At 46.0% G+C, this 27,326-nt stretch overlaps 1 protein-coding gene across 2 annotated transcripts; it reads right to left on the bottom strand.

Moving 5' to 3' along the window:
- Window positions 1-880: 880 nt before the first annotated feature.
- PDPN (podoplanin) lies at window positions 881-23,967 on the bottom strand. Of its 2 annotated transcripts, none has more exons than XM_060259210.1 (5): window positions 23,673-23,967; window positions 13,969-14,036; window positions 11,817-11,946; window positions 3,254-3,365; window positions 881-1,082 (listed from the first exon to the last, which is right to left on the bottom strand). In XM_060259210.1, the coding sequence occupies exons 1-5, from the start codon at window positions 23,740-23,742 to the stop codon at window positions 1,076-1,078; spliced, it is 387 nt and encodes a 128-aa protein (XP_060115193.1). In that variant the 5' UTR covers window positions 23,743-23,967; the 3' UTR covers window positions 881-1,075. The 2 variants fall into 2 exon arrangements, with proteins under 2 accessions (XP_060115193.1, XP_060115194.1); XM_060259211.1 differs by having other exon boundaries at window positions 3,260-3,365.
- Window positions 23,968-27,326: the final 3,359 nt, after the last annotated feature.

The following is a 27,326-nucleotide window of genomic DNA, read 5'->3' as shown; positions in this document are numbered from 1 at the left end:
TTTATTGCCTGTTTTTTAAAATAACAGTTTCCAGTCCTCATTGCATGTGGAGGAGGAGTGGGGATCAAATTGGTTCTCCAGATTGGAGTCTGTTGCTCTTATAACAACTACACCAAACTTTCTCCAGTGACACCAGTGAACCAGAGGCAGAGAAAGCAGAGGCATTCTGTGCATGTTCTAAATCTGCTGGCTCTAACTAGGATCCAAAAGGTGTGACAAACAGACAGAACATTTGCTCGGAATAAGGAAATAATGGTACTGGGAAAACTGCTGGCCCATATATAAACCCAAAAGGATGCTGAAGGAAGCCATTGTCTCTCCCTCAATATTTCTCCAAAAATCATGACATTCTTTTAAAAAAACTAAACTTTACAGAATAAATTATGTACCACTAAACATTTTCACATTATTTATTCATCTTGTAGAATCTCAGCTTCAGACAGTTGAAGTTTCTTAATTTTAGAACATACACAGCTGTTTTAAACTCCCTCCCCACCCTCACAGATGAGCAGCAAGGATCTATATTATATCACAAGATATCCATAGGGCTGGACCCAGCCAGCTTTTCTACCGGAAAATGGGATCCCCTTCAAACTCCAGGAAAGGCTATACTACAGATCATGGGACTTACATGTGCCAAAGCCAGTCCAGAAGGGGCTAAAATAAGGAGTGAGGGAAACAGCTGGCTGGATCCAACCCATAAGTTTAAAAAAAACACCCAGAATGATACAGGATATGAAGTGTAGAAATCATTTCACTGCGGGAGTTCCACAAACTTTCCCTAGCAAACTATTTTGATTACCTATCCATGGCACCATAGAAATAAACAATTTCCTCCCATTTTTTTTTTAAAGTTCTTAACTGGCAAATTTCCCCCTTTATAGTTATTTTGGGTGAACAGCTTTTCATTTTTTGGCACGCAAAGCATCCCTCCAGGAAATTGTGTTGGACCTCTGTGGGCCAGCAAATCCACATTCACTGTTTCCACGGGTCATCTTCCATGATCTGTACATGAGGAGAGATGTTCAGAAAGGGGAAAGCAATTCTCCAATTCTATTTTCTTCTTTGTTGATTTTTAGGGCCTGGGGAAACAAATGGGGAGAGAGTTAGTTTGATTAAATTTACTTTGCTTTACTTGGAACATGTTATCTACAGAAGAATAAAAGAAATGTGAGAAAATCAGGGATGCTGTGGGGGTGGGGGCAAATCATGCTACATGTTATCTACAGAAGAATAAAAGAAATGTGAGAAAATCAGGGATGCTGTGGGGGTGGGGGCAAATCATGCTACAGATGGGGAAAACAGTGGTTCAGTGAGGAGGGATTAAGTTGCCAGATCCACAAGTGGAGGTGGGGGTCTCTTGCCATCGTGGCAGGGGGCAGGGCAGAACTTACCAGTAAAAAAAAGAAACCTAGGTCACACTGCCTGTGTCACACAGGAAGTGAGGGCATCTTGTTAGTGAGTGACTTCCAGGTGACAAACTGGTATTTGGGCAAAAACTCAGTGGTAGAAGCTTGTTTTACCATATTTGCCCAAATACCAGAGCCTCGTCCATCAGTCAGTGGCATGATGACATCACTTCTGTTGCAACACTGGCAATGAGGCCTCTGTCGTCTTCTTTCTACTGGTAAATCCCCCACTGGTTGTTAGGGAAAACAGAGTTACAACTGGAGGAACAATTGCCCAATAAGTAGTGGAGAAGTGGGGTTGTCAACTTCAGGATGGGAAACTCCTGGAGATTTGAGGGTGGAGTCTGGGGATAGTGGTGTTTATTTATTTATTTATTTATTTATTCCGGGATTTATATCCCGCCCTTCCCACGAGTGGCTCAGGGCGGCTTACAACAAACAATAAAATCAGAACAACGTAATTACATTTAAAATCAAGCATTTAAAAACCTAAAAACCTTAAAAAAAATTAGCATTAAAACTATACAGTAATCACAGAGATCTAGAAAGCTACATTTATCCAGTCAGGCGTAGGCTAACCGGAAGAGGGTCGTCTTACAGGCCCTGCAGAACTGAGTAAGATCCCGCAGGGCCCTCACCTCTTCCAGTAGCTGGTTCCACCACATAGGGGCCATTGTAGAAAAGGCCCTGTCTCTAGTTGTCTTGAGACGCACTTCCTTGGGCCCGGGGATGTTGAGGAGATTTTGAGTCCCAGACCTCAGTACTCTCTGGGGAACGTGTGGGGAGAGACGGTCCCTCAGGTAGGCAGGTCCCAGGCCATATAGGGCTTTAAAGGTAATGACCAGCACCTTGTACCGGACCCGGTATGTTATTGGGAGCCAGTGCAGAGCCCGAAGACCCGGCCGAATGTGCCCCCACCTTGGGAGGCCCAGTAACAGCCAGGCCGCGGCATTCTGCACCAGCTGCAATTTCCGGGTCCGGCACAGGGGCAGCCCCATGTAGAGGGCATTGCAGTAATCCAACCTCGAGGTGACCGTAGCATGGATCACTGTTGCTAGGTCGTCGGGGTCCAGGAAGGGGGCCAACTGCCTTGCCCGTCTAAGATGAAAAAACGCGGACTTGGCAGTGGTCGCTATCTGAGCCTCCATCTTCAGGGACGGCTCCAGGAGCACCCCCAGGCTTCTGACCCTGTCCGCTGGCCTCAGCGGTATACCGCCAAAAGCTGGCAGGGGGATTTCCCCCCCCCCGGACCCCGACGGCCCAAACAAAGGACCTCTGTCTTCGCAGGATTCAGTGTCAGTCCACTCAGTCTGAGCCACTCAGCCACGGCCTGTAATGCCTGATCTAAGTTCTCTGGGGCGCAGACCAGTCAGCCGTCCATAAGTAGATAGAGCTGGGTGTCATCAGCATACTGGTGGCACCCCAGCCCATACCTTCGGGCAATCTGGGCAAGAGGTCGCATATAGATGTTGAATAACATCTATATGCTAGATGTTGAATAACATCTATATGCTAGATGTTGAATAACATCTATTTGGGGAAGGGCAGGTACTCAGCAGGGTACAATGCCATTATAGAATCTATCCTCCAGGGGAATTGTTCCATAGAATTCACCATAGAATCCCTCAATAGAATCCACCCTCCGGGGGAATTGATCTCTGTGATCTGAAGATCAGTCAAGATTCCAGGAGATTGTCCGGTTCCACTAGTAAGCTGGAAACCCTAGGGAGAAGGGATCAGGCATGGAAGACCCCTGCTGGACCCAGTGTCCAAAGGTGCATAAAAACCTGCAGTTGGCCCATGGTCTCCTGGTCGCCGTAACACCTGCCTTGGGTTGTACTTACGAGTACCTGCCCGACATTTTCTTTGCAACTGTGATGATGATCCCAGTGACCACACCAATTGCCACGACAATCCCAATGATGATCCCAACCAGCGCTGCTGTTTCCAGACCATCTAAAGAGTGCAAGAAGGCAGCCAAGTTGAGCAGTTTCTCTGGTGGTACATTTTGAACAATAGAGCTAGATAACACATAGGAGATAGACTGCAAGGTGTTGGGAGAAAATCTTAAAATGTCTCCCGAATCAGCCACCCAGTTTGGGTTGGGGCCATGGTGCTGGGGAAAGATGGTATGGAGGCTAACCATTTTCTCCTTGCACCATTTCCCAGGAGGAAATGGGCATCCCTATTCCATGTGCAGAAAGGCCCTCTTGAATAGTTCAGTTTTGCATAGTTTGCAGAAGGTAGGACTGCCAGCCTCCAGTTGTCACCTGGAGACCTCCCGCTATTACAGCCAATCAACAGATGACTAAGAGCAGAAAAATAGCTGCTTTGAAGGGTGGACTCTGTGGCATTATACGTTGCCAAAGTCCTCCTCTATGGTTGCCTGGTCTGTGTTGGAAAATACCTGGGGCCATTTTTTCCAGGGGAGCTGATCTCTGCCAGCTGGAGATCAGTTGTAAAAGTGGGAGACCTCCAGGCCCCATCTGGGGGCTGGCAACTTAGGGTGGCCAGCTCCAGGTTGGGACATACCTGGAGATTTTGAGGGTGGAGTCTGAGGAGGGCAGGGTTTGGGGAGCTGAGGAGCTTTAATGAGGTTATAATGCCATATAGTCAACCTTCCAAAGCAGCCATTTTCTCTAGATGAAGTGATCTCTTTCTCCTGGAGATCACAGCCCAGGAGATCTCTAGCCACCACCTGGAGGTTGGCAACCCATTCAAGATCACCCTTTCAAGGACTCACCAAAGGTGAGCTTCCTTTCTGGGCTGACCTGTGCTCGAATAAGTCACAGCCGGAGTTAACTGGGCTTCCTCTTCCTGACCAACAAATAAGAGCAGGAAGCTGAGGCTATCAGTTTTGCAAAACATTTTTTGTTGCTATTTGTTTTTTTTGATGGTAAAATAACTCTGTTTCACAGGGAGCTCTTTCCTCTGCATCTTGCACTTTTGCTATTGCTCTTTCAGGAACTGGATTTCCATTTGCTTTGCAAAGTTGGGGAAACATCCCAGGGGGCCTGCTGCTTTCCCTGAATCCTTCTTTCCATTTCTTTGCCTGTCCTCCGAGCTTGCAGGAGGCGAGAATTCTTTCAGGCTGCCTCTGACCTTCTCGGGTGCCCCACGCAAAATGAGAATGGTCTGGTCAGCAGCCTCTTTGCCAGCTTCGGTGGGCCTTAACAAGTGCCTGACCTCACCACTTTTTGGAGGCAGGCACAACTTGGTGTTCCTGAGACTGATTTTAACTTGGACTGGATTTCACCTGAGTTTGGATCAGGCTGGGGTTCATCTCCCCAGACCTAATCCTTTATAGACCTCAAAAGCTTGGGATACAGACATGCATCAGGAAAAAGTCCGTACAGGATCACCAGAGACAGCCATTATGGTATCCGAGTCAAGGTCAGTGTGCTGGGGTTGCCAGCCTCCAGGTGGGGCCAGGAGATCTCCCGCTTTGACTGAGGGTAACCTCCACATTCATAGGCACTAATCCTCTGAATCCCAGAGCCAGGAGGCTACATCAGGAGAAGGCCTAAGCTCATATGCCCTGTTGGTGGACCTCCAGAGGAACTGGTTGATCACTGTGTGAGACAGGATGCTGAACTAGATGGACCACTAGTCTGATCCAGCAGGGCTCTTCTTATGTTCTTATTGTGTAAATACACAGTTCCCACTGGTAGGGTTGCCAGCCTTCAGGTGGGGCCTGGAGATCTCATAAGGTTGCCAGCTCTGGGTTGAGAATACCTGGAAAAGGCGGGTTTGGGAAGGGGAGTGACATCAGCAGGGTATCATGCCCTAGAGCCCACCCTCCAAAGCAGCCAGTTTCTCCAGGGGAACTGTTCTTGGCATCTGGAGAACAATTGTAATGGTGGGATATCTCCAGGTGTCACCTGGAGATTTGCAACCCTTAAATCTCCTGCTATAACAACTGATCTCCAGATACTTTGGAGAGTGGGCTCTATGGCATTGTGCCCTGCTGAGGTCCCTCCCCTCCCCCAACATCCCCTTCCCCAGGCTCCACCCTCCAGATCTCCAGGTATTCCCAACCCAAAGCTGTTAACCCTTCCTCCCAGCAACCTGTTTTGTTGCCTGCCAATGCCTGACCTCCAGAGACAATCTCTTTCATTATGGGAGGGATGCCAAGGGGAATGCAGCAAGAAGGTCATGCTGAAACTAGAGAGCCATGTTCTGCTTCTGCAGGCACCTCTCCTGCCAAGATACAAGAGATCACCACTGAAGCCCCTGCCATGGTGTCCCAGAGACCTTGTGCTTTCTCCCCCCCCCCCACCCCCACCGCCTTGGAGGCAGTCGCAGCAGTTCTTTGGCTCCCTATAATCTTGTCTCACTAGCTGCAGAAAAGGGATGGATTTGGGTGTGAGAGTGTGTGCATGCACATATGCATAATGTGGGACAGGTAGCAAGAGGGAAGATGTGGTAGTGTGCTTCCTGGGGGATGGAACAGGAGGGCATTCTGCCTGGACTCCCCCCAACCTTGTCTCTGGCCTCATTGGGGTTAAGTCATTCCCAATGAATGTGGCTGATCTTCTAGGATGAAATGTGTGAAATGTAGGGACGCCTGCCTCCAGGCAGGATCTGGGAATCCCTGGAATTTCAGTGCATCTCCAGACACCAGAGAGCAGTTCTCCTGGAGAAAATGGAGGCTTTGGAAGATGGAATCTGTGGCACTGTACTCCACTGAGGTCCTTGTCTTCCCCAAACTCCATTCCCAAGTCTCCATCCCCAGGAGTTGCTCGGATCTGGCAACCCTACCCCACATCCTCCACCAATGGTGAAATGGCTTCCCCTGCCCTCTCCATGTGTTTTTCTAAGCAAGATTAACATCTGCCCCTAGGAGAGCTGGAAGGTGTTGGAAGGCAGAAACCCTTTCTGTCCTCCCCCCCCCCCATGTTCTTAACTTGGGCTAATGTGATGCAACTTGGAATGCGCAGCTGCCACATGTGGCTGCCAGGGTTGCCAAGCTTCAGGTTGCACCTGGAAAACTCTCACTATTACAGCTGAGCTGCAGACTCCAGAGATCCATTCACTTAGAAAAAAATGGCTGCTTTGGAGGGTGAACTCTATGGTGTTATAGCCCACTGAGATCTCCCCCTTCGCAAGCACCCCTGTCCTCAGGCTCGACTTCTCAAATCTCCAGGTATTTTCCAACCCAGAGCTAGCAACTCTAATACCTGAATAACTCCAATGAGCCTGATTTCATCAGAACTTGGAAGCTATGCAGGATCTGCCATGATTGGTACTTAGAGAGGAAGGAGGAGGAGATTGGATTTATACCCCATCCTTCACTTGGAGTCTCAGAGCAGTTTACAATCTCCTTCGCTTCCTCTCCCCACAACAGATACCCTGTAAGGTAGGTGGGACTGAAAGAACTCTTTTGAGAAATGCTCTTGAGAGAACAGCTCTGAGAGAACTGTGACTGACCCAAGATCCCCTTGCAGGCTTCATGTGGAGGAATGGGGAATCAAACCCAGTTCTCAGATTAGAGTCCACTGCCCTTTACCACTACACCAAACTGGCTCTCCAAGAGACCAAAGGAAGTGCAGGGTTGCTATGCAGAGCTGGGCAATGGCAGACCACTTCTGGTTTGGAAACACTGTGGCCCTGGGGTCTTTATGAGTTGGCTGTAACTTGATGGCACACAAATATTAAATACAGCCGCAAGTCGCCAAGGTGATAATGCCTAAAATGCTAGGTGCAGTTCAGGCCTTAGATAGGATGGACTGAAACATCAATTTGGATGGTATCTAGGTAGGCTGTAGTGTAACAATTCAGTAGTGTAGCAAAATCAAACAGGAGCTCAGTTGCATCTCAAAGGGAAACCAAATTCATTCTGGCATAAGTTTTCATGAATCAGAATGCTCTTCCTGAAATGTCCTTCAAAAGCCACCAAATGTATATTTTATCAAATGTATATATTGGGTAGTAGAGAGAAGTTAAAAGGAGTAGTCAGCATAGAGAACCAAGTAAAGAATAATCTGCCCATTCAGACTGGCTAGGAATCATTGCCAAATGCTGATAGACGGGCAAGGTAGGATTAATAAAAAGTCTAATTATGGGAAATGCAGTGTGAGGCTTGGGAAACAAATTGAATAGGACAGTACAGAGACCTCATGAAAGTATACCTGTAGAAGCTGGTGAGGAATTAGAAACTATAGTGAAAGAAGATACAAGTTTGGTGTAGTGGTTAAGAGTGGCAAACTCTAATCTGGAAAACTGGATTTGATTCCACTCTCCTTCACATGCAGCCAGCTGGGTGACCTTGGGTCAGTCACAGTTTGCTCAGAGCTGTCCTTTCATGAGCAGTTCTCTCAGAACTCTCACAACCCCACATGCCTTACATGGTATCTGTTGAGAAAAAGAGGAAGGAGGAGGAGATTGGATTTATACCCTGCCATTCACTTGTAGTCTCACCAGTTTACAATCTCCTTTCCCTTCCTGTCTCTTCAGCAGACACCCTGTGAGATAGGTGGGGCTGAGAGAGCTCTGAGAAAGCTGCTCTTGAGAGAACAGCTCTGAGAGAACTGTGCCTGGCCTAAGGTCACCTAGCAGCTGCATGTGGAGAAGTGGAGTGGTGCTGTTATGGCTGCCATGGTAGCCACTGTATTTGCAAGCTGTGCTGTCCAGGTGCTAATTAGTCAGCAATGACTCTGCAGGAAATGACCTCCACTTGGCTGCCTTCCAGGGACTGCCAAGAGAACCTCTGCTTCATCAGGAAATAGGATGTGATGCCACCCTCCTCTGATTACACGAGAGATCAGAAGCTCATTAGCATGCCTATAGGTTCAAATAAGGAAGAAGGTAACCTAAGAAAGCCACCTAATCACTCGGTACCATCCCTCCGGAGTAATTTCAGACAAGCGCCTTGCCTTGCTCATTGGTTCCTTTGGCCTGAACTGACTGGGTCAGGATGCAATTAGGGAAGCACCAATGAGGCAAGCGAAGGTTTTATGGGATGCCTCTTTGGCTGGAAGGCTAATTTGGGATGTTAACTGATACATCGTCATCGTATTAGCTTTGTAAGTGACAATTTGTGATCTGCCAGTAACTGAGATCGCCACTCAAGAGTATTCATCTAAACGAAAGGCTGGTCATGGTGGACCACTTTGCTAAAGAGGACTGTTGAATTTTGAGTTCAAGTCTCCATTTGGGCCATGCAGCTCCTTGATGACTTTGAGTTATATTTACTTATTTAACATATGCATATCCTGCTTTTCTTGTGAAAAACAAATACAATCAAAGAAATTCAAGCAAAGGCATGTAAAACACAGCCTCTCCATATATAGGAGAAGCTCAGAGCCTACAAGTGTGGAGCATTCCTCACCTCTTTGAAAGCCTGTTCTATAGAACAAGGGCAGCCTCTGAGAAACCATGAACAGACTCTTTATGACAGCCTCTTGCTGACCTCACTGGCAAAACCACTAATTATAATGAGTTGGTTTTTATACTCCACTTTTTCTCTTCCTTAAGGAGTCTCAGAGCGGCTTATAGTTGCGTTCTCTTCCTCTCCCCACAACAGTCAACTTGTGAAGTAGGTGGGGCTGAGAGAGTTCTGAGAGAACAGTGACTGGCCCAAGGTCACCCAGCAGGGCTCATGTGGAGAAGTGGAGAATCAAACCCTGTCCACCAGATTAGAGAATGCTGCTCTTAATCACTATGCTATGGTATTTAAGAACATAAGAGAAGCCATGTTGGATCAGGCCAACGGCCCATCAAGTCCAACACTCTGTGTCACACAGTGGCAAAAAATTTTATATACACACATACACTGTGGCTAATAGCCACTGATGGACCTGTGCTCCATATATTTATCTAAACCCTTCTTGAAGGTGGCTATACTTGTGGCTGCCACCACCTCCTGTGGCAGTGAATTCCACATGTTGATCACCCTTTGGGTGAAGAAGTACTTCCTTTTATCCGTTTTAACCTTTCTGCTCAGCAATTTCATCGAATGCCCACGATTTCTTGTATTGTGAGAAAGGGAGAAAAGTACTTCTTTCTCTACTTTCTCCATCCCATGCATTATCTTGTAAACCTCTATCATGTCACCCCGCAGTCGACGTTTCTCCAAGCTAAAGAGCCCCAAGCGTTTCAACCTTTCTTCATAGGGAAAGTGCTCCAGCCCTTTAATCATTCTAGTTGCCCTTCTCTGGACTTTCTCCAATGCTATAATATCCTTTTTGAGGTGCGGCGACCAGAACTGCACACAGGACTCCAAATGAGACCGCACCATCGATTTATACAGGGGCATTATGATACTGGCTGATTTGTTTTCAATTCCCTTCCTAATAATTCCCAGCATGGCGTTGGCCTTTTTTATTGCAGACGCACACTGTCTTGACATTTTCAGTGAGTTATCTACCACGACCCCAAGATCTCTCTCTTGGTCAGTCTCTGCCAGTTCACACCCCATCAACTTGTATTTGTAGCTGGGATTCTTGGCCCCAATGTGCATTACTTTGCACTTGGCCACATTGAACCGCATCTGCCACGTTGACGCCCACTCACCCAGCCTCAACAGATCTCTTTGGAGTTCCTCACAATCCTCTCTGGTTCTCACCACCCTGAACAATTTAGTGTCATCCGCAAACTTGGCCACTTCACTGCTCACTCCCAACTCTAAATCATTTATGAACAAGTTAAAGAGCATGGGACCCAGTACCGAGCCCTGCGGCACCCCACTGCTTACCGTCCTCCACTGCGAAGACTGCCCATTTATACTGACTCTCTGCTTCCTATTACTAAGCCAGTTTTTGATCCACAAGAGGACCTGTCCTTTTACTCCATGACTCTCAAGTTTTCTAAGGAGCTTTTGATGAGGAACTTTATCAAAAGCTTTCTGGAAGTCAAGGTAAACAACATCTATCGGGTCGCCTTTGTCCACATGTTTGTTCACCCCCTCAAAGAAATGTAACAGGTTAGTGAGGCAAGATCTTCCCTTGCAGAACCCATGCTGAGTCTTCCTCAATAACCCGTGTTCATCAATGTGCCTACTCATTCTGTCCTTGATAATGGTTTCTACCAACTTTCCCGGTATTGAAGTCAGACTGACTGGCCTGTAATTTCCCGGATCTCCTCTGGAACCCTTTTTAAAGATGGGGGTGACATTTGCTACCTTCCAGTCCTCAGGAACGGAGGCAGATTTCAATGAAAGATTACAGATTTTTGTTAGAAGATCCACAAGTTCAACTTTGAGTTCTTTCAGAACTCTCGGATGTATGCCATCCGGACCCGGTGACTTATTAGTTTTTAATTTTTCTATCAGTTGTAGGACCTCCTCTTTTGTCACCTCAATCTGACTCAGGTCTTTCAACACCCCTTCCAAAATTAGTGGTTCTGGGGCGGGCAAAAAGTTCTCGTCTTCCACAGTGAAGACGGAGGCAAAAAATTCATTTAGCTTCTCAGCCATTTCCCTATCCTCCTTCAGTAATCCTTTTACCCCATGGTCATCCATAAATTTACTTACTTTAAATTTATATGCCGCCCACTCCACGAGCGAACTCTGGGCGGCTAACAGTCATGATAAAACAATGTAAATACAATTATAAAAGAACAAAACACATATAAACAATTGAAAAATAGATTTTTAGATGCTATAAGAAGATTTCATAATAAAGGCGGCTTCTCCATATCTCAGTTCTCTGTTCCTTATATTACTCTATTAGTGGTTGTACGGATGATAATTTTCAGTGATATAACAGTGGCAGCTTCCTCCCACATTAGTTGTTGTATGCCTGATGAAAAAGTTTGGTTTTGCAAGCCCTGCAGAATTGGGAGAGGTCCCGCAGGGCTCTTGTGGCCTCTGGGAAAGCATTCCATAACACCAGTGCTGCCACTGAGAAGGCCCTAGCTCGTATAGAGCTTAGTCTGGCCTCCCTTGGTCCGGGGATGGATAATAGATTTTGATAATCCCAGGTCTGATGTTTAGAGCTGCCTTGTGGGAACATATGAGTGGAGAGGGAGGGTTTCTGCAGATATGAAGGTCCTAGCATGTGAATACCTTGACTCAATAATGGAAGTAAATTGGCTTCCCACGTTGCAATCTTAAAACATTGTGTGATATGTTAGGATACTTAGCCTGCATCAGTAGTCTAGCCACTGTGTTGATGTTTCCATGTTGACTTCAAGGTATGCCCCATGTGGAGTGTGTTACAGTAGTCAAGTCTTGAGGTTAATGTAGCACAGAATAATATGGCTAAGTCCGAGACAGGAGAGACTTAGTCTGTTTTTCTGTCTCAGTTTCAATTATTTCACAGTGTTATTGTGGAGTGGGGAACGGAGTCACCCCGTCTGAAAATGGGATCATACTGTACCTCATGTGCCTTCTCAGAAGTATAGAAATGTGATGGATGAACAAAATGGTAGGTAGAATAAAAGGAAAGCTGACACTCCCCACTATACCTTCAGAACTTTCTGGGACTTCTGGATCTGTCGAGTTATCACTATCTTCACTAGTTGAAACAGCACTTTCTGTGGTCATCATTTCTTCAAAGGGAAAAGTATCTGTTGTGTCCTGTAGTTTTGTAGGCAACTAAAGATGTGGACCGGTTGCACAGATAGGGGGAACAAACAGAAAAATAATAGTAAGGCTAATTTCCTTTTTAAACAATACTGTACCTAAAGCAAAATCATGTGCTCATTCACCTGGAGAAATCTCATGGATAGGGAAACAAAAGTCTTACCAGAGCAGGTAGCAGAGAAGTTCTGATAACAAAGGAAAGTCTGGTGCATGGTTTGAAGTATGAGCCACATTTGGGTGGGAGATAATTTATCATTTCTCATGTTTGCAGTTTCTTCTCTGCAGAAACGAGTTTTCTCTGCAGTGGCACAGAGTTTAATATGAAAACCACCACTTCATTTTGCTTTTCTTAAGAGTAAACTGGATATTGCTGCCACTTTCTGTCCCTCCCTCCCCCCATCTGGATCAAGGCGGCTCGGCGGTGCTGATGTTGTTGGACCTATCGGCAGCGTACGATATGGTCGACCATCGGCTTCTGGCGTGCCGCCTTGCCGATGCAGGGATTCAGGGGCTGGCCTTGCAATGGCTTTCCTCTTTCCTTGACGGTTGGGGACAAAGGGTGGCGATTGGGGAGGAACTGTCCCGGAGACACACGCTTGACTGCGGGGTGCCTCAAGGGGTGGTACTTTCCCCGATGTTATTCAACATCTATATGCGCCCCCTTGCCCAGATTGCCCGAAGGTATGGGCTGGGCTGTCATCAATATGCTGATGACACCCAGCTCTATCTGCTTATGGACGGCCGGCCCGCCTGCGTTCCAGAAAATCTGGACCGGGCGTTATAGGCAGTGGCTAGGTGGCTTAGGCTGAGCGGGCTGAAGCTGAATCCGGCGAAGACAGAGGTCCTTTGCTTGGGTCGCTGCGGCCCGGGAAGGGAAATCCCCCTGCCAGTTTTTGACGGCGCGCCGCTGACAGTGTCGGGCAGGGTCAAGAGCCTGGGGGTGCTATTGGAGCCTTCTCTGACGATGGAGGCTCAGATAGCAGCCACTGCCAAGTCCGCTTTCTTTCACCTTAGGCGGGTGAGGCAGTTGGCCCCCTTCCTGGAACGCGACGACCTAGCAACAGTGATTCATGCTACGGTCACCTCGAGGTTGGACTACTGTAATGCCCTCTACATGGGGCTACCCTTGTGCCGGACCCGGAAGCTGCAGTTGGTGCAGAATGCTGCTGCCCGGCTGTTATTAGGGCTCCCAAGATGGGAGCACATTCGGCCGGGGCTCCGGGATCTGCACTGGCTGCCAGTAATATTCCGAGTCCAGTACAAGGTGTTGGTCATTACCTTTAAAGCCCTATATGGCCTAGGACCTGCCTACCTTAGGGACCGTCTCTCCCCACACGTTCCCCAGAGAGTACTACGCTCGGGTTCACAAAACTTGTTGGTAGTCCCCGGGCCAAAGGAGGCCCGTCTAAAATCCACCAGGGATCGGGCCTTCTCAATAGCGGCACCTTACTGGTGGAACCAGCTGCCGGAGGAGGTGCGGGCCCTGCGGGACCTAGGGCAGTTCCGCAGGGCCTGTAAGACAGCCCTCTTCCGGCAGGCCTACAACACCTAACTGAAGAGGAGAACATCTTGGATGGAACAAAATGCTTTTATAGACCGCTGGTTTTATTTTATCTTGTTTTATCAATTGTGGTTTTAACTGTACTTGTAAATGTTTTAAACTGAATTATGTGAATTATTGTGTTGTGAGCCGCCCTGAGACACTTCGGTGAGAAGGGCGGGATATAAGTCCATTAAATAAATAAATAAATAAATAAATATTCCCATAAAATGTACACAATTTCCACTGTGTGTCATTAAAGGAGTATATATTCTATACCTACCAGATATAGAAATGAAAAACTTTATCAACTGCATGCAAAAACTGTACAGCATGCAGTAACCAGGAAAGACTGAAAGCAGACAATGATGAACCTAGCTTCTTCTTCCTATCACCTGGTCTAGGCTGGTTTCATACAGAGAAACTCACATCATCTAATGGAAACATCATATGAGAGAAATGTAATTCATAAATCATCCCAGAAGGACACTTACTGGAGTTGGTGGTCCAGAGCCATCACTGTTTCCTGTCGCCGTTTCATCTTCCAGTAAAACTGTACTTGCTGGGCAAAAGTAAAAGTGACTTATGAGTAAACAAGAGAATCAAGTAGACAACAGTACATTACAACAACCAAAAAAATGGCAGACGGATTGCGTTGGCACTTGCCAGTTTTTCTGCATGCAATAGAGAGAAGGAGGGTTCCTTTTGACACCAGGAGCCAAGTGGACAAAAGATGGAAGGGAATTGGGTGAAATGGCATGGAAAAGCTGGGAATATCTCCAGATTATCAGTAATAATTGCATATAAACTCATATTAAAGTGATTCAATTAGGGCAGGGGTGTCAAACATGTGGCCCAGGCGCAAATCAGGCCCCTGGTGGGTTCCTATCAGGCCTGCAAGCAACTCACTGTTGTCTGCTTCCTTCTCCCTTCCTTGCTTCCTTCTGCATAACAGCTTGCTTTGCCAGGTTTGTTTAATCAAGCTACAGAGCAAAGCCCCTATTTTCTCCATTGGTTGACCAGCACATGACACAATTTATGTACAAAAGCTTGCAATGCCCAGCCATTTCATATTTTCCTTTGAGTCTTAGGCTCAAAGCATTGCCCATGAGATTTCTGTAATGAATGTCAGTATTTCAAAAGTAGGTTTGCAACTTAGAGATACACACCTGAACAACACCTGAACAGCATATTCCTGATTGCTACAGCTCAGATTTTGATGCAATAATACAGTGCAAGAGGGGTCAGTAATCAGAGACTGTTAAATAAACAAAATATTGCAAAAGTGATAATGTTTTAAGCATGTTTTAATTAAAGTGTTTTTTTTTAAAAAAAATCGTCATTATCTGTGTCCTTTATAAAGTTTATATATCTACTACCTGGCATTACATTTTATGACACACATGGCCTGGATGAAGAAGATCTCAATTATGTGAGATCCAGTCCTCATAACAAATGAGTTAGGTACCCCTGAATTAGGGTATAAAATTAGGCACAATTTAGCAGCATCAAGCAAACAGCAATTAAAGCAAGTTAGCACTAGTCAATGGCAAGTAGAGAGATACTGCTGGGGAAAATATAGCCTGGGGCTATTCTCTTGCCCCTCCCCATCCAAATAATGTTGTGTATGTTAAGTACATAGAGCAATATGATAATAAATGTTTTCTATAATTTTGTATGTAGTATTTAGTAATAGCTGCAGAGGCTGAATCATTAGGGAAATCTGTTTTCTATCTGACTCTGTGAGATAGAAAACAGATTTAGTTTGGTGGGCGAAAGTTGGGGCAGATGGATCCTCATTTGTCCACTAATCTAAAAATAAGCTATTGTGTTGGGGGTCCTCAGCCTTGTGGGACAGTTTTTCTCACTGCAACCCGCCCCCCCCCCAAGAAATCATTAAAATGGTCTAAAAACCAGGAACCCAGAAGGAAAAATGAGACTTAACCAGCAACTTTCCTGGGCCAATACGAAGGTTTTCATTGGGCACCTAAAACTTAAAAGACCATGTGCCAAAGAAATGGCTCATAGGAGAGCTGTGGTGCCACGCAGAAAAGCCCCTGCCTTATTCCAGAAGGAAAGTGCACATACAACAGGAGACACACCCTTTTTTCAAAAGAAGAATTTTTGAAAGCATACTAAAGCCAGCTATCTAGATCCAGGTGGGTAGCCGTGTTGGTCTGAAGCAGCAGAACAAAGTCGCAGTCCAGTGACACCTTTAAGACCAACAAAGTTTTATGCAAGGCATAAACTTTTCTGTACATTCAGACTTCTTCAGATATCTGAAGCTTACTGCAACTTTGTTCAAAAACCATCTGTGACTTTCCTCTGTTTTTTTTTTTTACCACATCATTAAGTCTTTCATCTTTCATTTCCCTCATGGATTTCCATCTGTCTTTCTACACCATGACCTCCCAAATGGCATTGTTTCCTTTGACCTCTTCCTATCAAAAAATGTCATCAACTGCAGGGTGATGAGTGAAGGATTCGCAAGGCTGCATGGTGAACTCTTGTCAGCCAGGAAGCTACATTCTTCACTTCTTACCGTTCAGCAAGCTTGGTTCATTGGGCAATTTCAGTGCATTATCAAAAGTAAAAGCTCTGGATTCAAGTCCAGCAGCACCTTAAAGACCAACAAGATTTTCAGGGTATTAGCTGCTGAGAGTCAAAGCTCACTTTGTCAGATACAAGTATGACTCGGGGACTTCCATTCGTATTTGTATCTGATGAAGGGAGCTCTGACTCAAAAGCTGACACCCTGAAAATCTCGTTGGTTTCTAAGGTGGTGTTTGATTCAAATCTAACACTTCTACTGCAGACCAACATAGCTACATAAGTAAAGGAATTGCTTAGGAGGAGGGATGGTTTTAAAATTTGCTGCTGAATTTTTCCTAATTTTATTTGAAACAGTGTTGTTTATTTAGTACACATGGCCATGAGGTGCATGAGGTTTCACTGGTAAGTCAGTTTGGTGCAGTGGTTAAGAGCAGCGGACTCTAATTTGGAGAACTGGTTTGATTCCCCACTCCTCCTCCACAGGCAGCTAGCTGGGTGACCTTGAGTCAGCCACAGCTCCCTCAGAGCTATTCTCCCAAGAGCAGTGAAGGGTAGGGTATATATCCAATCTCCTCCTCTTCTTCTTCCTCTTTCTCCTCCTCCTCCTCACATGAATGAGGATGAATCTTTACCTTCCAAATCTCAACTGTTCTCCACAAACTCTTCATTCTTACTTCCAGCCTTCCCGTCCCTGCTTACTCTCTCCATTCTGATATCGTAAAAATATATGATCAACTGAATCACACCATCTAGTCAAACAGTCTTCAACGTTTCCAACCTGGGGGCCACTGAGCTTCGGGTTGTCAGCTCTGGGTTGGGAAATTCCTAGAAATTGTAGGAATGGAGCCTGGGGAGGGTGGGGAGAGAGCTCAGCAGGGTATAATGCCATAGATTTCACCCTCCAAATAGCCTTCTTCTCCAGGGGAATTTATCTCTGTTGTCTGGAGATTGCAGAAGACCTCCAGGCCCACCTGGAGGTTGGCAACCATAACTGAATGACAAGGATGTGACATCATCCAGTCCTATGACCTGACCAAGAGGAGCCACAGTAATGGCCTCACTGGTGTTTTGGTGCCAGTAATCTTGGCTGTTGATGCAGCACTGTATTTTAGAAGAACTCATGCTGCCCTGACCTCCTCAGAGGGAGTGGGTGGGTGGAATATAAATGTGGTGGTGGAAAGAGCTGTCGTCACAGCTGACTTTTGGTGACCCCCCCCCCCATAGGATTTTTAAGGCAAGAGGCATTCAGAGGTGGGTTGCCATCGCCTACCTCTGTGTATCAGCCCTACACTTCCTTGATAGTCTCCCATCCCACATACTAACCAGGGCTGAGCCTGCTCAGCTTCCAAGATCTGATGAGATCAGGCTAGCCTGGGCCATCCTAAATGTTCCTAAGAATAACTAAGAATAATAAAGGTAAAGGAAAGGTCCCCTGTGCAAGCACCAGTCGTTTCTGACTCTGGGGTGACATTGCTTCACAATGTTTTCATGGCAGACTTTTTATGGGGTGGTTTGCCATTGCCTTCCCCAGCAAGCTGGGTGCTCATTTTGCCAACCTCGGAAGGATGGAAAGCTGAGTCAACCATGAGCTGGCTACCTAATCCCATCTTCCACTGGGATCGAACTCAGGTCATGTCGCATGCTAATCCACTCCAGAGTATGCAGGGGACTGGAAGGACAAAACAAAGGATGCTCTAAAAGCAAGTTCAGGAAACTCTCCATGTGCCTAAAACTTCTGTCTCCTGTTGTTTATACTTGGTCTTCTGGACAGAACAGGTGTCAAGGCCAGGCTCACGGGCAGCAGACCAAGAGAGCTGGGGACAGGAAACATAAGCTGAGTGCCTTTGGGAGGGAGGAGCCAAAGGTCAGCACCAGGGAGGAATCCTCTCTCCACCGCTGAGTGACCTCATGTTGCTGTCCTACTTTCTCATTTAGCATGCGTGCAAAGAGAAGCTGCCCTTTCTCTTTTCGCCTATGCTGTAGGTGCAGGGCCATTCGAAAGGCAAACAAGACTGCTCTGGAGGGCCTGTCAGTCCAGTAGGTGAGGTACCCCATAGGCTGGAGAGCTCTCTCTCTGGTTTCATCCAACTGATCCAGCATAGTTCCTGGCTTGATTTGAATATCTGACACAACTGAGCTTTTCCTGAACAATCCCAGGAATCTTGATCTTTGTGCACTTTCTGCTTCCTGAAAAATGTATGCGTTTTCAACGTGGTTTGTCTGTCACCAACACCATATACACTTCCATGAAGATGGTTTCAGAAGGTTGCCGTGTTGGTCTTCAGGAGAACAGCTAGATGTGAGTCAGGAGCACCTTAGTGACCAACAAGATATTGGGGATAGATTCAGATGTTTGTTAGTCTTTCTGTAGCTGTAGAAAAGAGCCAGAGTCCAGTAACACCTTGAAGACGTAACAAAATTTGTGGCAGGATAGGAGCTTGCATGAGTCCTTGTTCATTTCTTCAGATGGGGGGAGGGTGGTATACGCTTCCAAGAATCAATCTGTTGAAGGGAGCATCGACTCTCATAGCTCATGGTCTCTAATGTGCTTCTGGACTCAAATCTAACTCTGTGCATTCCTGTACATAACAATTTGCATACAAAATCCAATCACCAGCATGTAAACAGGAGGAAGGAAACTATTCATCTTTAAGACTAACACATTTTTACTGTAGCATAAGCTTTCGAGAAACACAGCTCTCTTCATCAGAGCTGTTTGTTTCTCAAAAGCTTATGCTGCGGTAAAATGTGTTAGTCTTAAAGGTGTTACTGGACTCTCTACTATTTTGCAGCCTCCACGGGGACATAAAGAAACATGGAGAAACAAAACAAATGGAAAAGGACCTATCTGTCCATTCCAGGTCTGGCATCCTGTTTCCAAAGTGGCCAACCAGCCAGCTCTTGGAAGCCCACAAACTAGGCATAAAGGCAACAGCCACCCCTTTTCATTCCATTTGAGCAACAAGGAGTAGGGATCCCAAGTTTAATTCCTGGCATCTCCAATTTAAAAAGGATCTGACAGTAGGAGATGTGAAAGAGACCCAGGAGAGCTGCTATCTATCATTCATCACAAGAGGCTTTTGTGTATTCACATGAACATGAACTTTCCTCAAAGTTGGAACGATGGAGATGGATTGATGACAGATGAGTGAATCTGAGCTGAGGCCCCCCCCCCCCCCCAGGTTTTGAAGAAAAAGGTCGAGGTAGTCCCCTGTGCAGGCACCAGTCATTTCCAACTCTGGGGTGACTTCGCATCACAACATTTTCATGGCAGACTTTTTACCGGGTGGTTTGCCATTGCCTTCCCCAGTCATCTACACTTTCCCCCCAGCAAGCTGGGTACTCATTTTACCAACCTCGGAAAAGGCAGAAAATGGCAAGTCACTTCTGAACATCTCTTGCCTTGAAAACCCCATAGGGTTGCTATAAATCAGCTGCAGTTTGACAGCAAAAGAAAGAGAGAGAGGAAAAGGCAATGTTTAAAACATCCAGCTCTGCAAACTTCAATTGTTTCCAAGGAGGCTGTGAAGTTGTCTAGACTGTTCTGTAGAGGACTTCATTCTCCAACCAGGTTGTCTCTTCACCCCTGCCACCCTACTGGCAGGGCCGGCTCTAGGCAAGACTAATTTCTGCCCTCCTGTGCACTGATAACATCACCAAGTCATATGGGAGGGGTACCCAATGTTATCCAATGTTAGGGTACCCCAATGTTAGGGTAGCCCTAACCCAATTTGGCACCCCCAGGAGGCCAGCACCCTAGGCAATCACCTAGTTTGCCTAGTGGCAGAGCCAACCCTGCCTGCTGGTATTCCATACACCCTCCCCCAGTTCTGATGTGGCTGATCCACTGCAGTCTTTAAATCCAGAATTTGAATGTGTGCCTTCCATTTCTAGGCCTTCAACTCTCTTGTTACTCATATTGAACTCCAGGTCAATGGGCAATCCAGCTGGCAAAACAGGCCATTGGGTTGTTGCACATGCCTTGTTATGCAATAAGGGCCGATCAAAAACATTTTGCATTGGAAACAGTAATCCAAAAGAGTAGGAGGAGGAGCTGTGGCTCAGCGGCAAACATGCAGAAGGTCTCCATTCAAAAGAAGGGGATGTGATTCAGTAGAAGGCAGGATCATGGGCATACTTTTTCTGGGAAGCAGCTGTAGCTCAGTGGTGGAACATCTGATTGGCATGCAGAAGGTCCCAGGTTCAATCCCTGGCATCTCCAGTTAAAAGCACCAGGCAGTAGGTGATATGAAAGACTTCTGTCTGAGACCCTGGAGAGCTGCTACCTGTCAAAGGAGACAATGCTGGCCTTGATGGACTAATGGTCTGATTCAGTATAAGGGAGTTTCATGAATGCTGAAGGACCATGCTCATTGTGGGGTGGGGCTGTGAATCAGTAGTAGACCATTTGGATGCCTGGGTTAGATTTCTTGCAGTTTGTTAGAAAAATGCAACTACTTACACAGAGGAAGAGCAACTTAATCAATCATCAGTGCAACCTGATCGTTGCATTGATGATTCCAGATTGTTGTATTGATGATTCATCAAAAGGCATTTTTATCCTGCTGTCTCACCAAAGGTGTGAAAGTTAAAATTCCCAGAAATGAATTTTAAATACATTTTAAATCCATAAATGCATTCAAACCACCAATGCTGCAGAAGCCAAAACAACAGTGCAATCAAAACTGCCTTCAGAAAAACAGATGCTGAAAGCAGGGGGTAAGACAGAGAGCATAAAAAACCACTCCAGATTACTTTTAAAAAAATTAATAATTTTTCAAATGTGCAAGAAAATAGGGACATGTTCTTCTGGTACTGAAACCCCAACATGCTTGGCTACCAACAAGCAAACAACTGTGGCGAAGAAGTTCCAGAGGCAAGGTGCCAAAACAGAGAAGCCCCTGTCTCCAGTGGTCACCCACCTAACCTCAGAAGACCAGAAACTGTGGTCACCTAGGCTACAGTAAAGTTTGATGGGATCTAAATTTATCTATTCACAAAGAGCTCTAAAGCAGAACTTTGAATAAGATGTTTAATATTCAGTGGGACTGGCTTCCAACTTTCATCACATGAAACTGCTTTATACTGAATCACATCCTTGGTCCATCAAAGTCAGTATTGTCTACTCAGACTGGCAGAAGCTCTCCAGGGTCTCAGGCTGAGGTCTTTTAACTGGAGATGCTGGGCATTGAACCTGGGACTTTTTGCAAGCCAAGCAGATATTCCACCACTGAGCCACAGCCCCTCCAACCTTAGAAGTCTAGTGCAGCATAACTGAATAGACCAAGCTGTTCATTCCCTACCTGATTGTGCTGATTCCCTACAGTTCTCGTGCTTCGGCCTATTCACAGGCTTTTCCCAATGAGCTTTCCACACTAGCAAAGGCCATTTAGAAGACTGAAACTGGAGATCAGAACTGCCTTCCTGGATCAGATCAGTGGCCCATCCAGTTCAGCATCCTGTTTCCCGCACTGAGCAACCAGATGCCTTCAGAAACCTCCACACAGGGTATGGAGGACAAAGTTCCCCTGAGGCTGACACCAGCAATTGCTATTGAGAGGTAGAGTTCCTTGGAACATGGAGGCTCCATTTAACCATCCTGCCTAAGACCCACGGGCAGTTTCAACTACCTTCTCTTTCAAGCCATCTTAGCTTGCATCCACTGCCGAGTCTCTTAATTCTGCATTGTGACAAAAACAGAGCATTGTTTAGATGTTGGGGTTTTTTTGGCAATTCCTTTGGAAGTTTGACCCAGGCTTCTGTTGCATGAAGCTGCCTTGTTCTGAATCAGGTCTTTGTCCTTCAAGCCTAACCTCACTGACTCAGACTGGTAAGATCTTGTGGCAGTGAGAAGTCTTTCCCGGCTCTTGTGCTCAAGATCTTTGGAACTGGAGACCATGCTGAATGAACAGGAGACTTCGGGCACGCCAAAAAAGTGCTGTATTGCTGAGCCAGGGACATTCCCTTTTAGTCTAGGGCCAGCACAAAGAACAGGCCACTGGCTTTCAGAGGGACCCTTGGCGTGCGGAAGGAATCTCAGCCTGCCCTCTCCCTCGGGAAGGTGGCAGCAGTACCATGGGAGCTGCTGGGAGGACGGGGCCTCTTCTCCCATCCTGAGTGTGTAGGTTATGTTCCTCTTTCCTCCTCCTCTGCAGGTTCACCAGAGGGCAAGGGGCACTGGCATGGGTGTGCCCCTGACCTCTGTTCACTCACCTGTCCCAAGAGAGCAGCCATAGCTTCCAGGAGTAGTTACCACTTTCTGCAGGGACAGAACCTGTTAGCAGGCAGGAGCTGCTCATCCTGGCTGCAGTGGCTGACCACTGGCTTGGAAAGGTGGGCAAGGAGGGACCAGTAGCTATGAATCACTTGCTTGACCTCCAGCTCTGCACCATGGCCATGCCTGGGAAGGGTCCCGCTTAGTATCTTACCAACGGCCCCCAAACACAGCCCTCTTATCCCCTCTGGTTAAATGGATTCTTTTAAAGCAGTTACCCTGCTACAAGGTCCATGTAGCAGCCAATGTTGACTGTCAGAAGTGGGCTGTGTGATAATTTAATGCTCCAGTGTGCATAAGAACATAAGAGAAGCCATGTTGGATCAGGCCAATGGCCTATTCAGTCGCAACACTCTGTGTCACACAGTGGCCAAAAAACACCAGGCGCCATCAGGACCTCCATCAGTGGGGCCAGGACACTAGAAGCCCTCCCACTGTGCCCCCTCCCAAGCACCAAGAATACAGAGCATCACTGCCCCAGAGAATTCCAACAATACACAATTCTGCAATTCTGATCAGGAACATGGTGCGCATGGAGAGGCAGCTCGAGGTTTCTCTCCCGTGCCATTAATGACCTGAAATATCCCTGGGGAGCCGCTATTGGTGCCATTGGGAAAAATTACATGTAGCCCATGGGATGTGTAAATCTCTCCAGTGGAGGCAAATAAGCAGTTTCCCAGAGCCAATTCAGATTGGAATGGAGATCCTAGTGCCAATCTAGCAGACAGTCCACATGTCTGCCATGCAGATCTTGTAACATGAATCGAGGGAGTGAATATGTTGTTTTTTGCTATCAAATCACAGCCGACATGGAGACCCCCATAAGGTTTTCAAGGCAAGAGGCCTTCAGAGGTGGTTTGCTGTTACCTGGCTCTGTAGAGCAACCTTGGATTTTCTTGGTAGTCTCCCATCCAAGTACTAACCAGGGCTGACCCTGCTTAGCTTCTGGGATCTGGCAAGATCAGGCTAGCAAGGTCAGGGTGGAGTGAATATACATTACACACCTCAAAAAAGAACTTTCTTTGATACCTTCATCTCGCTCATGTCTGATGCAAATTGCCATGATGAAATACCAGAAAATTGCTCTGCATTATTATTCCAAAATAAATAAAATTAGTACTATTTTGATTTCTTGCAACAATCCTATTTTTTTGGGGGGGGAGGGGCTCTTTGAAGAATATCATAATTGGCTCCTTTTGCCATTGAATACCTGGTACGTGCCAGCCCAAATTAACGGTTTGCTGAACTTCTATGATCAAAATGCTAAAAACTCAAGCCAAGAAAGGAATCCAGATAAACAGCTGCTCATTTGAAACGCATGATCCTTCTCTCTCATCCATCCAATAGATAAATAGATAAACCTTTTCTTACCTTCCTCTGCAATCCCCTGAAACGAGAGACTCCCAATCAGCAAAAGAAGGAACGGCGTTGTAAGAAACATCTTGGAGTGCTTCAAAAAGTTTGGAAAAGAAAAAAATATGCAAAGTCCCTTGTCTGGAACAATCCAGTGTTGACAATGTGATGGATTCTTCTTTTTTTCCAAAAGAGTTTTCAGGTCTCCTTTTCCTCAGTTGAAGCTGAAAGGACTGCTTTCTTTTCCTCCCCACCAAATAACTGACAGTTTAAAAAGCTAAAGAGAAACTACTGAGAAGAGACTCAGTGTTTTCCTCCAACTGACGTCGGGGTGGGTATTCCAAGTGGTCCAGCAGAGAAGAGAAGGCCCGCCCTCCCCCCTTGGGTCACCCATAAAAATATGATCGCAGGTTTAGAGTTACAGGATGTTTTAGGAATGTCGGTTATATATAGTGAAGTGAGGAAGGAGGATCAAGGGGAGACTGTTGAAGATGCGATGCCCTCCTTTCCTAAGAAGCAAAAGTTCTCTGCGGAGCTGGGGCATCAGACTTCTTCTTTCCAGCAGGAAAGCAATCTTTGATTATTATTTTTTTAAAACTTTTCTGTTTGGCTGCTGTTCAGGAGGGTTTGGGGAATACGCAGCCAGGACTGTGGCTTTGGAGTACAGATACATCCTGAATAACAGTGAACTTGATTAGCAAGTTTAAAAAGTGGCTACGACTAGCCCTGCTTGCCAGGACCCCCTAAGCTTGTCAGATCCAGGTTGGGAAACTCCTGGAGTTTTGAGGACAGGGATGTCAGTGGAGTACAAGGCCAGAAAGCCAACCTCCCCAAAGCGTCCATTTTCTCCAGGGGAACCCATCTCTGTACTCTGGAGATGAGCAATAATTCCAGGGGACCCCTAGGTCCCACCTGGAGGCTGGCAACCCTACCTTGCACCTGTTTGTTTGTTTGGATATATTTTACTGACACCCTAATTTACTGCTGTAGTTGGGTTAAGAATCAGGGACTCTAGCCCCTCCCTTTATTGGATTTCTAACTGTCCTGAGCATCCCTGCTGGAATCAGATGGCAAAGAGTGACTGAACACATGGAAGTGCGTTTTCAGGTGACTGGGCTAGGCAGGGTGGTATTGGCCTGTGGAACCAATCATCTGCTCCTGAGCTATGGCTCCACCCAGGTTTGGTTGTTGCTTTTGTAGATTCCTTTGCATTGGGCATACACACATGTTTTTCGTATGCATGTATGCATTTTAAAAAGTTATTTGTGCATGATGCATTATAATATATATACACTCTCTCTCTCATCTATCTATCTCTATCTTACACACAAACACAGACCACAGGTCTGTGGTGAAAATACCTGGGACTTTGGGGATGGAGCCGGGAGGGAAGAGGTCTGGTACAATGCCATAGAGTCCACCTTTCACAGCAGCCATTTTCTCCAGGGGAGCTGATCTCTGCCAGCTGGAGATTAGTTGGAAAGCAGGAGATCTCCAGGCCCCACCTGGAAACTGGCAACCCTAAAATTATATACATATTATACATGTAAACAATACACATGGTTTGTGAATATCTATAATCTCTCTCTCTTTATCATCAATCAGTCAATCAATCAATCAATCACTTTTCTATCTAACATGTATCGTATAATCTGTATTGCATAAATAACATTTTATGGGGAAGATCTGGTGTGAGGAAACAGTAGGTGGTACAATTTAAAAAGAATTATTTATTCACTTCATTTACACCCTACCATTCTCCACAATGGGTTTCTAAAGCTGCTTATTTCATTTCATTCAACCACAGGTTTGATTTCCATATTGCTGAAGCAAAACTGAGGGACAGATTTTCAGGCTGGAATAACAGAGATGATGAATTCAAAACCATCCCTGGAGGACTTGGATGCTATCTTGTTCACAGAACTCAAGGACTCCTGAGAATGCCATTCACCTCTGCAGCAGCCAGTTTGGTAAAGATAACAGATCACAAGAGGAAAACAAAAGGGTGGTTTGTTCTCAAGGACCTTCCTTCATTCTCTTTCTGTGAGTTAATTAAAGTCAGATCTCACATGCCAAGGACTAGAGGTTTGTGATTGCAAAGTTTTGGACTCATTATTGAGTTGGAACCAGCCACTTTTTCCACTGGCTGGAAAAAGAGGAGGGGGACCCCTTTAACCCCTTCCTTCTGCAAGGGCTGCGTTGAGCCTTATGAGGCCCACTTGAACAAAAGCAATGATGGAGATGGCAGGAAGGAGAACAACTGGTGAAGACAGAAGGAGAAAGCTAGCTGGATCCAACCCCTTCAGTCTCTTTTGCCAAATCAGAATGTGACCCAGACACGATAGGGTGAGCTTAGCCAGGTGGGGGCTGGTTTGGAAAAGGCGCAACATCCCCCCCCCCCCATTATGCTTTTCTTTTTATTTCTCACGCTATGGACATGGGGAAAACAGAGGGAGAAGCAAATGCCATTGAAATGAGACACCTGATTGCTGTGGCAAACACTATATCTTCAAGGCTCTACAGAAAACTGGGGGGGGGGGGGGGGGGGAATTCCCAGAAATCAGACCAGGGAATTCAGAACAACAAAATCCATCAGAAAACACAGACTAAGAGAATTTGGGAGGAAGCATCCTTAGCTGTGGAATTGGCCATAAAGGTTTCTGCATCTCTTGTCTATCATTAGCTTTATCATTCCTCTGTGTGTGTTGTGGGTATTTGTATATAAGACTAAAAAATAGTGTTGCCAACCCTGGATTGGGAAATTCCTGGAGATTTGGGGGTCAAGTCTGGATGAGCATATCACCTTCCCTCCCATATATATTTGAGGGAAGGCAGCATGGGATGGCCCAATCTTGGCAGATCTTGGAAGCTCAGCAGGTTCAGTACTTGGAAGGAAGACCACCGAGGAAGACTGCAGACAGAGGAAGGCAATGGCAAACCACCTTGGCTTCTCACTTGCCTTGAAAGCCCCTTGCGGTGGTCGCCATATGTCAGTTACATGTGCACATCTCCTGAGCAGAGAGAAGCAGAACAGATGCCAGAGAACAGAAGGAATGGAGAACTCCAGCAAACAGTTTATGCTTAGCACCCTGTTTAAAATCCAGAACTTTTTAAAAAACAACAACAACAATTAGGGTGGATTCTTTAATGCATTGGCCCCGGTCTGGAAGCAAGTCCAGACAGTTTGGAACTTCAGCATTCAGGGAGAATATTGGAATTTATTCCTAATTCCAACCAAATTTTCATTGCTTGTCTATGGCAATCACAGTGTGCAGAGATGACTTTTCCCATGCCACGCTTAACACACGGTTGCATAGTTCTAACTGAAATGTATGGCTGTCACAGCCTGAGAAGAAATCTTGGTATCCTGAATAAACAATTTTATTAGTAACATATGGTAGTAGAACTATAACTACAACTTATAAAAAGCTTAATATATATTAAGAAAAAGACCATCATTCTACCCCACATCTTACTTTCTCCCACCCCTCCCCCAATTACTTGACCCCCGCCAGTGTTATTTTCTTTAAAAAAACAGATATTAAAGGTACCCTTAACTATCAAGAAAAAAAACGAAACAAAAAAGAAACATAGGGAAGAAGAACCCCCTTCAGGAATTGTATTGTTATCTTAAAAATCTTAATCCTCAAAAATTGTCCAATGTCCTTTTAT

The sequence above is a fragment of the Heteronotia binoei genome, chromosome 18 (assembly GCF_032191835.1).
Source record: "Heteronotia binoei isolate CCM8104 ecotype False Entrance Well chromosome 18, APGP_CSIRO_Hbin_v1, whole genome shotgun sequence".
In the NCBI taxonomy this organism is placed as follows: domain Eukaryota; kingdom Metazoa; phylum Chordata; class Lepidosauria; order Squamata; family Gekkonidae; genus Heteronotia; species Heteronotia binoei.
The sequence above is the reverse complement of the archived record's forward strand: the minus strand, read 5'-3'. Positions and strand labels throughout refer to the sequence as shown.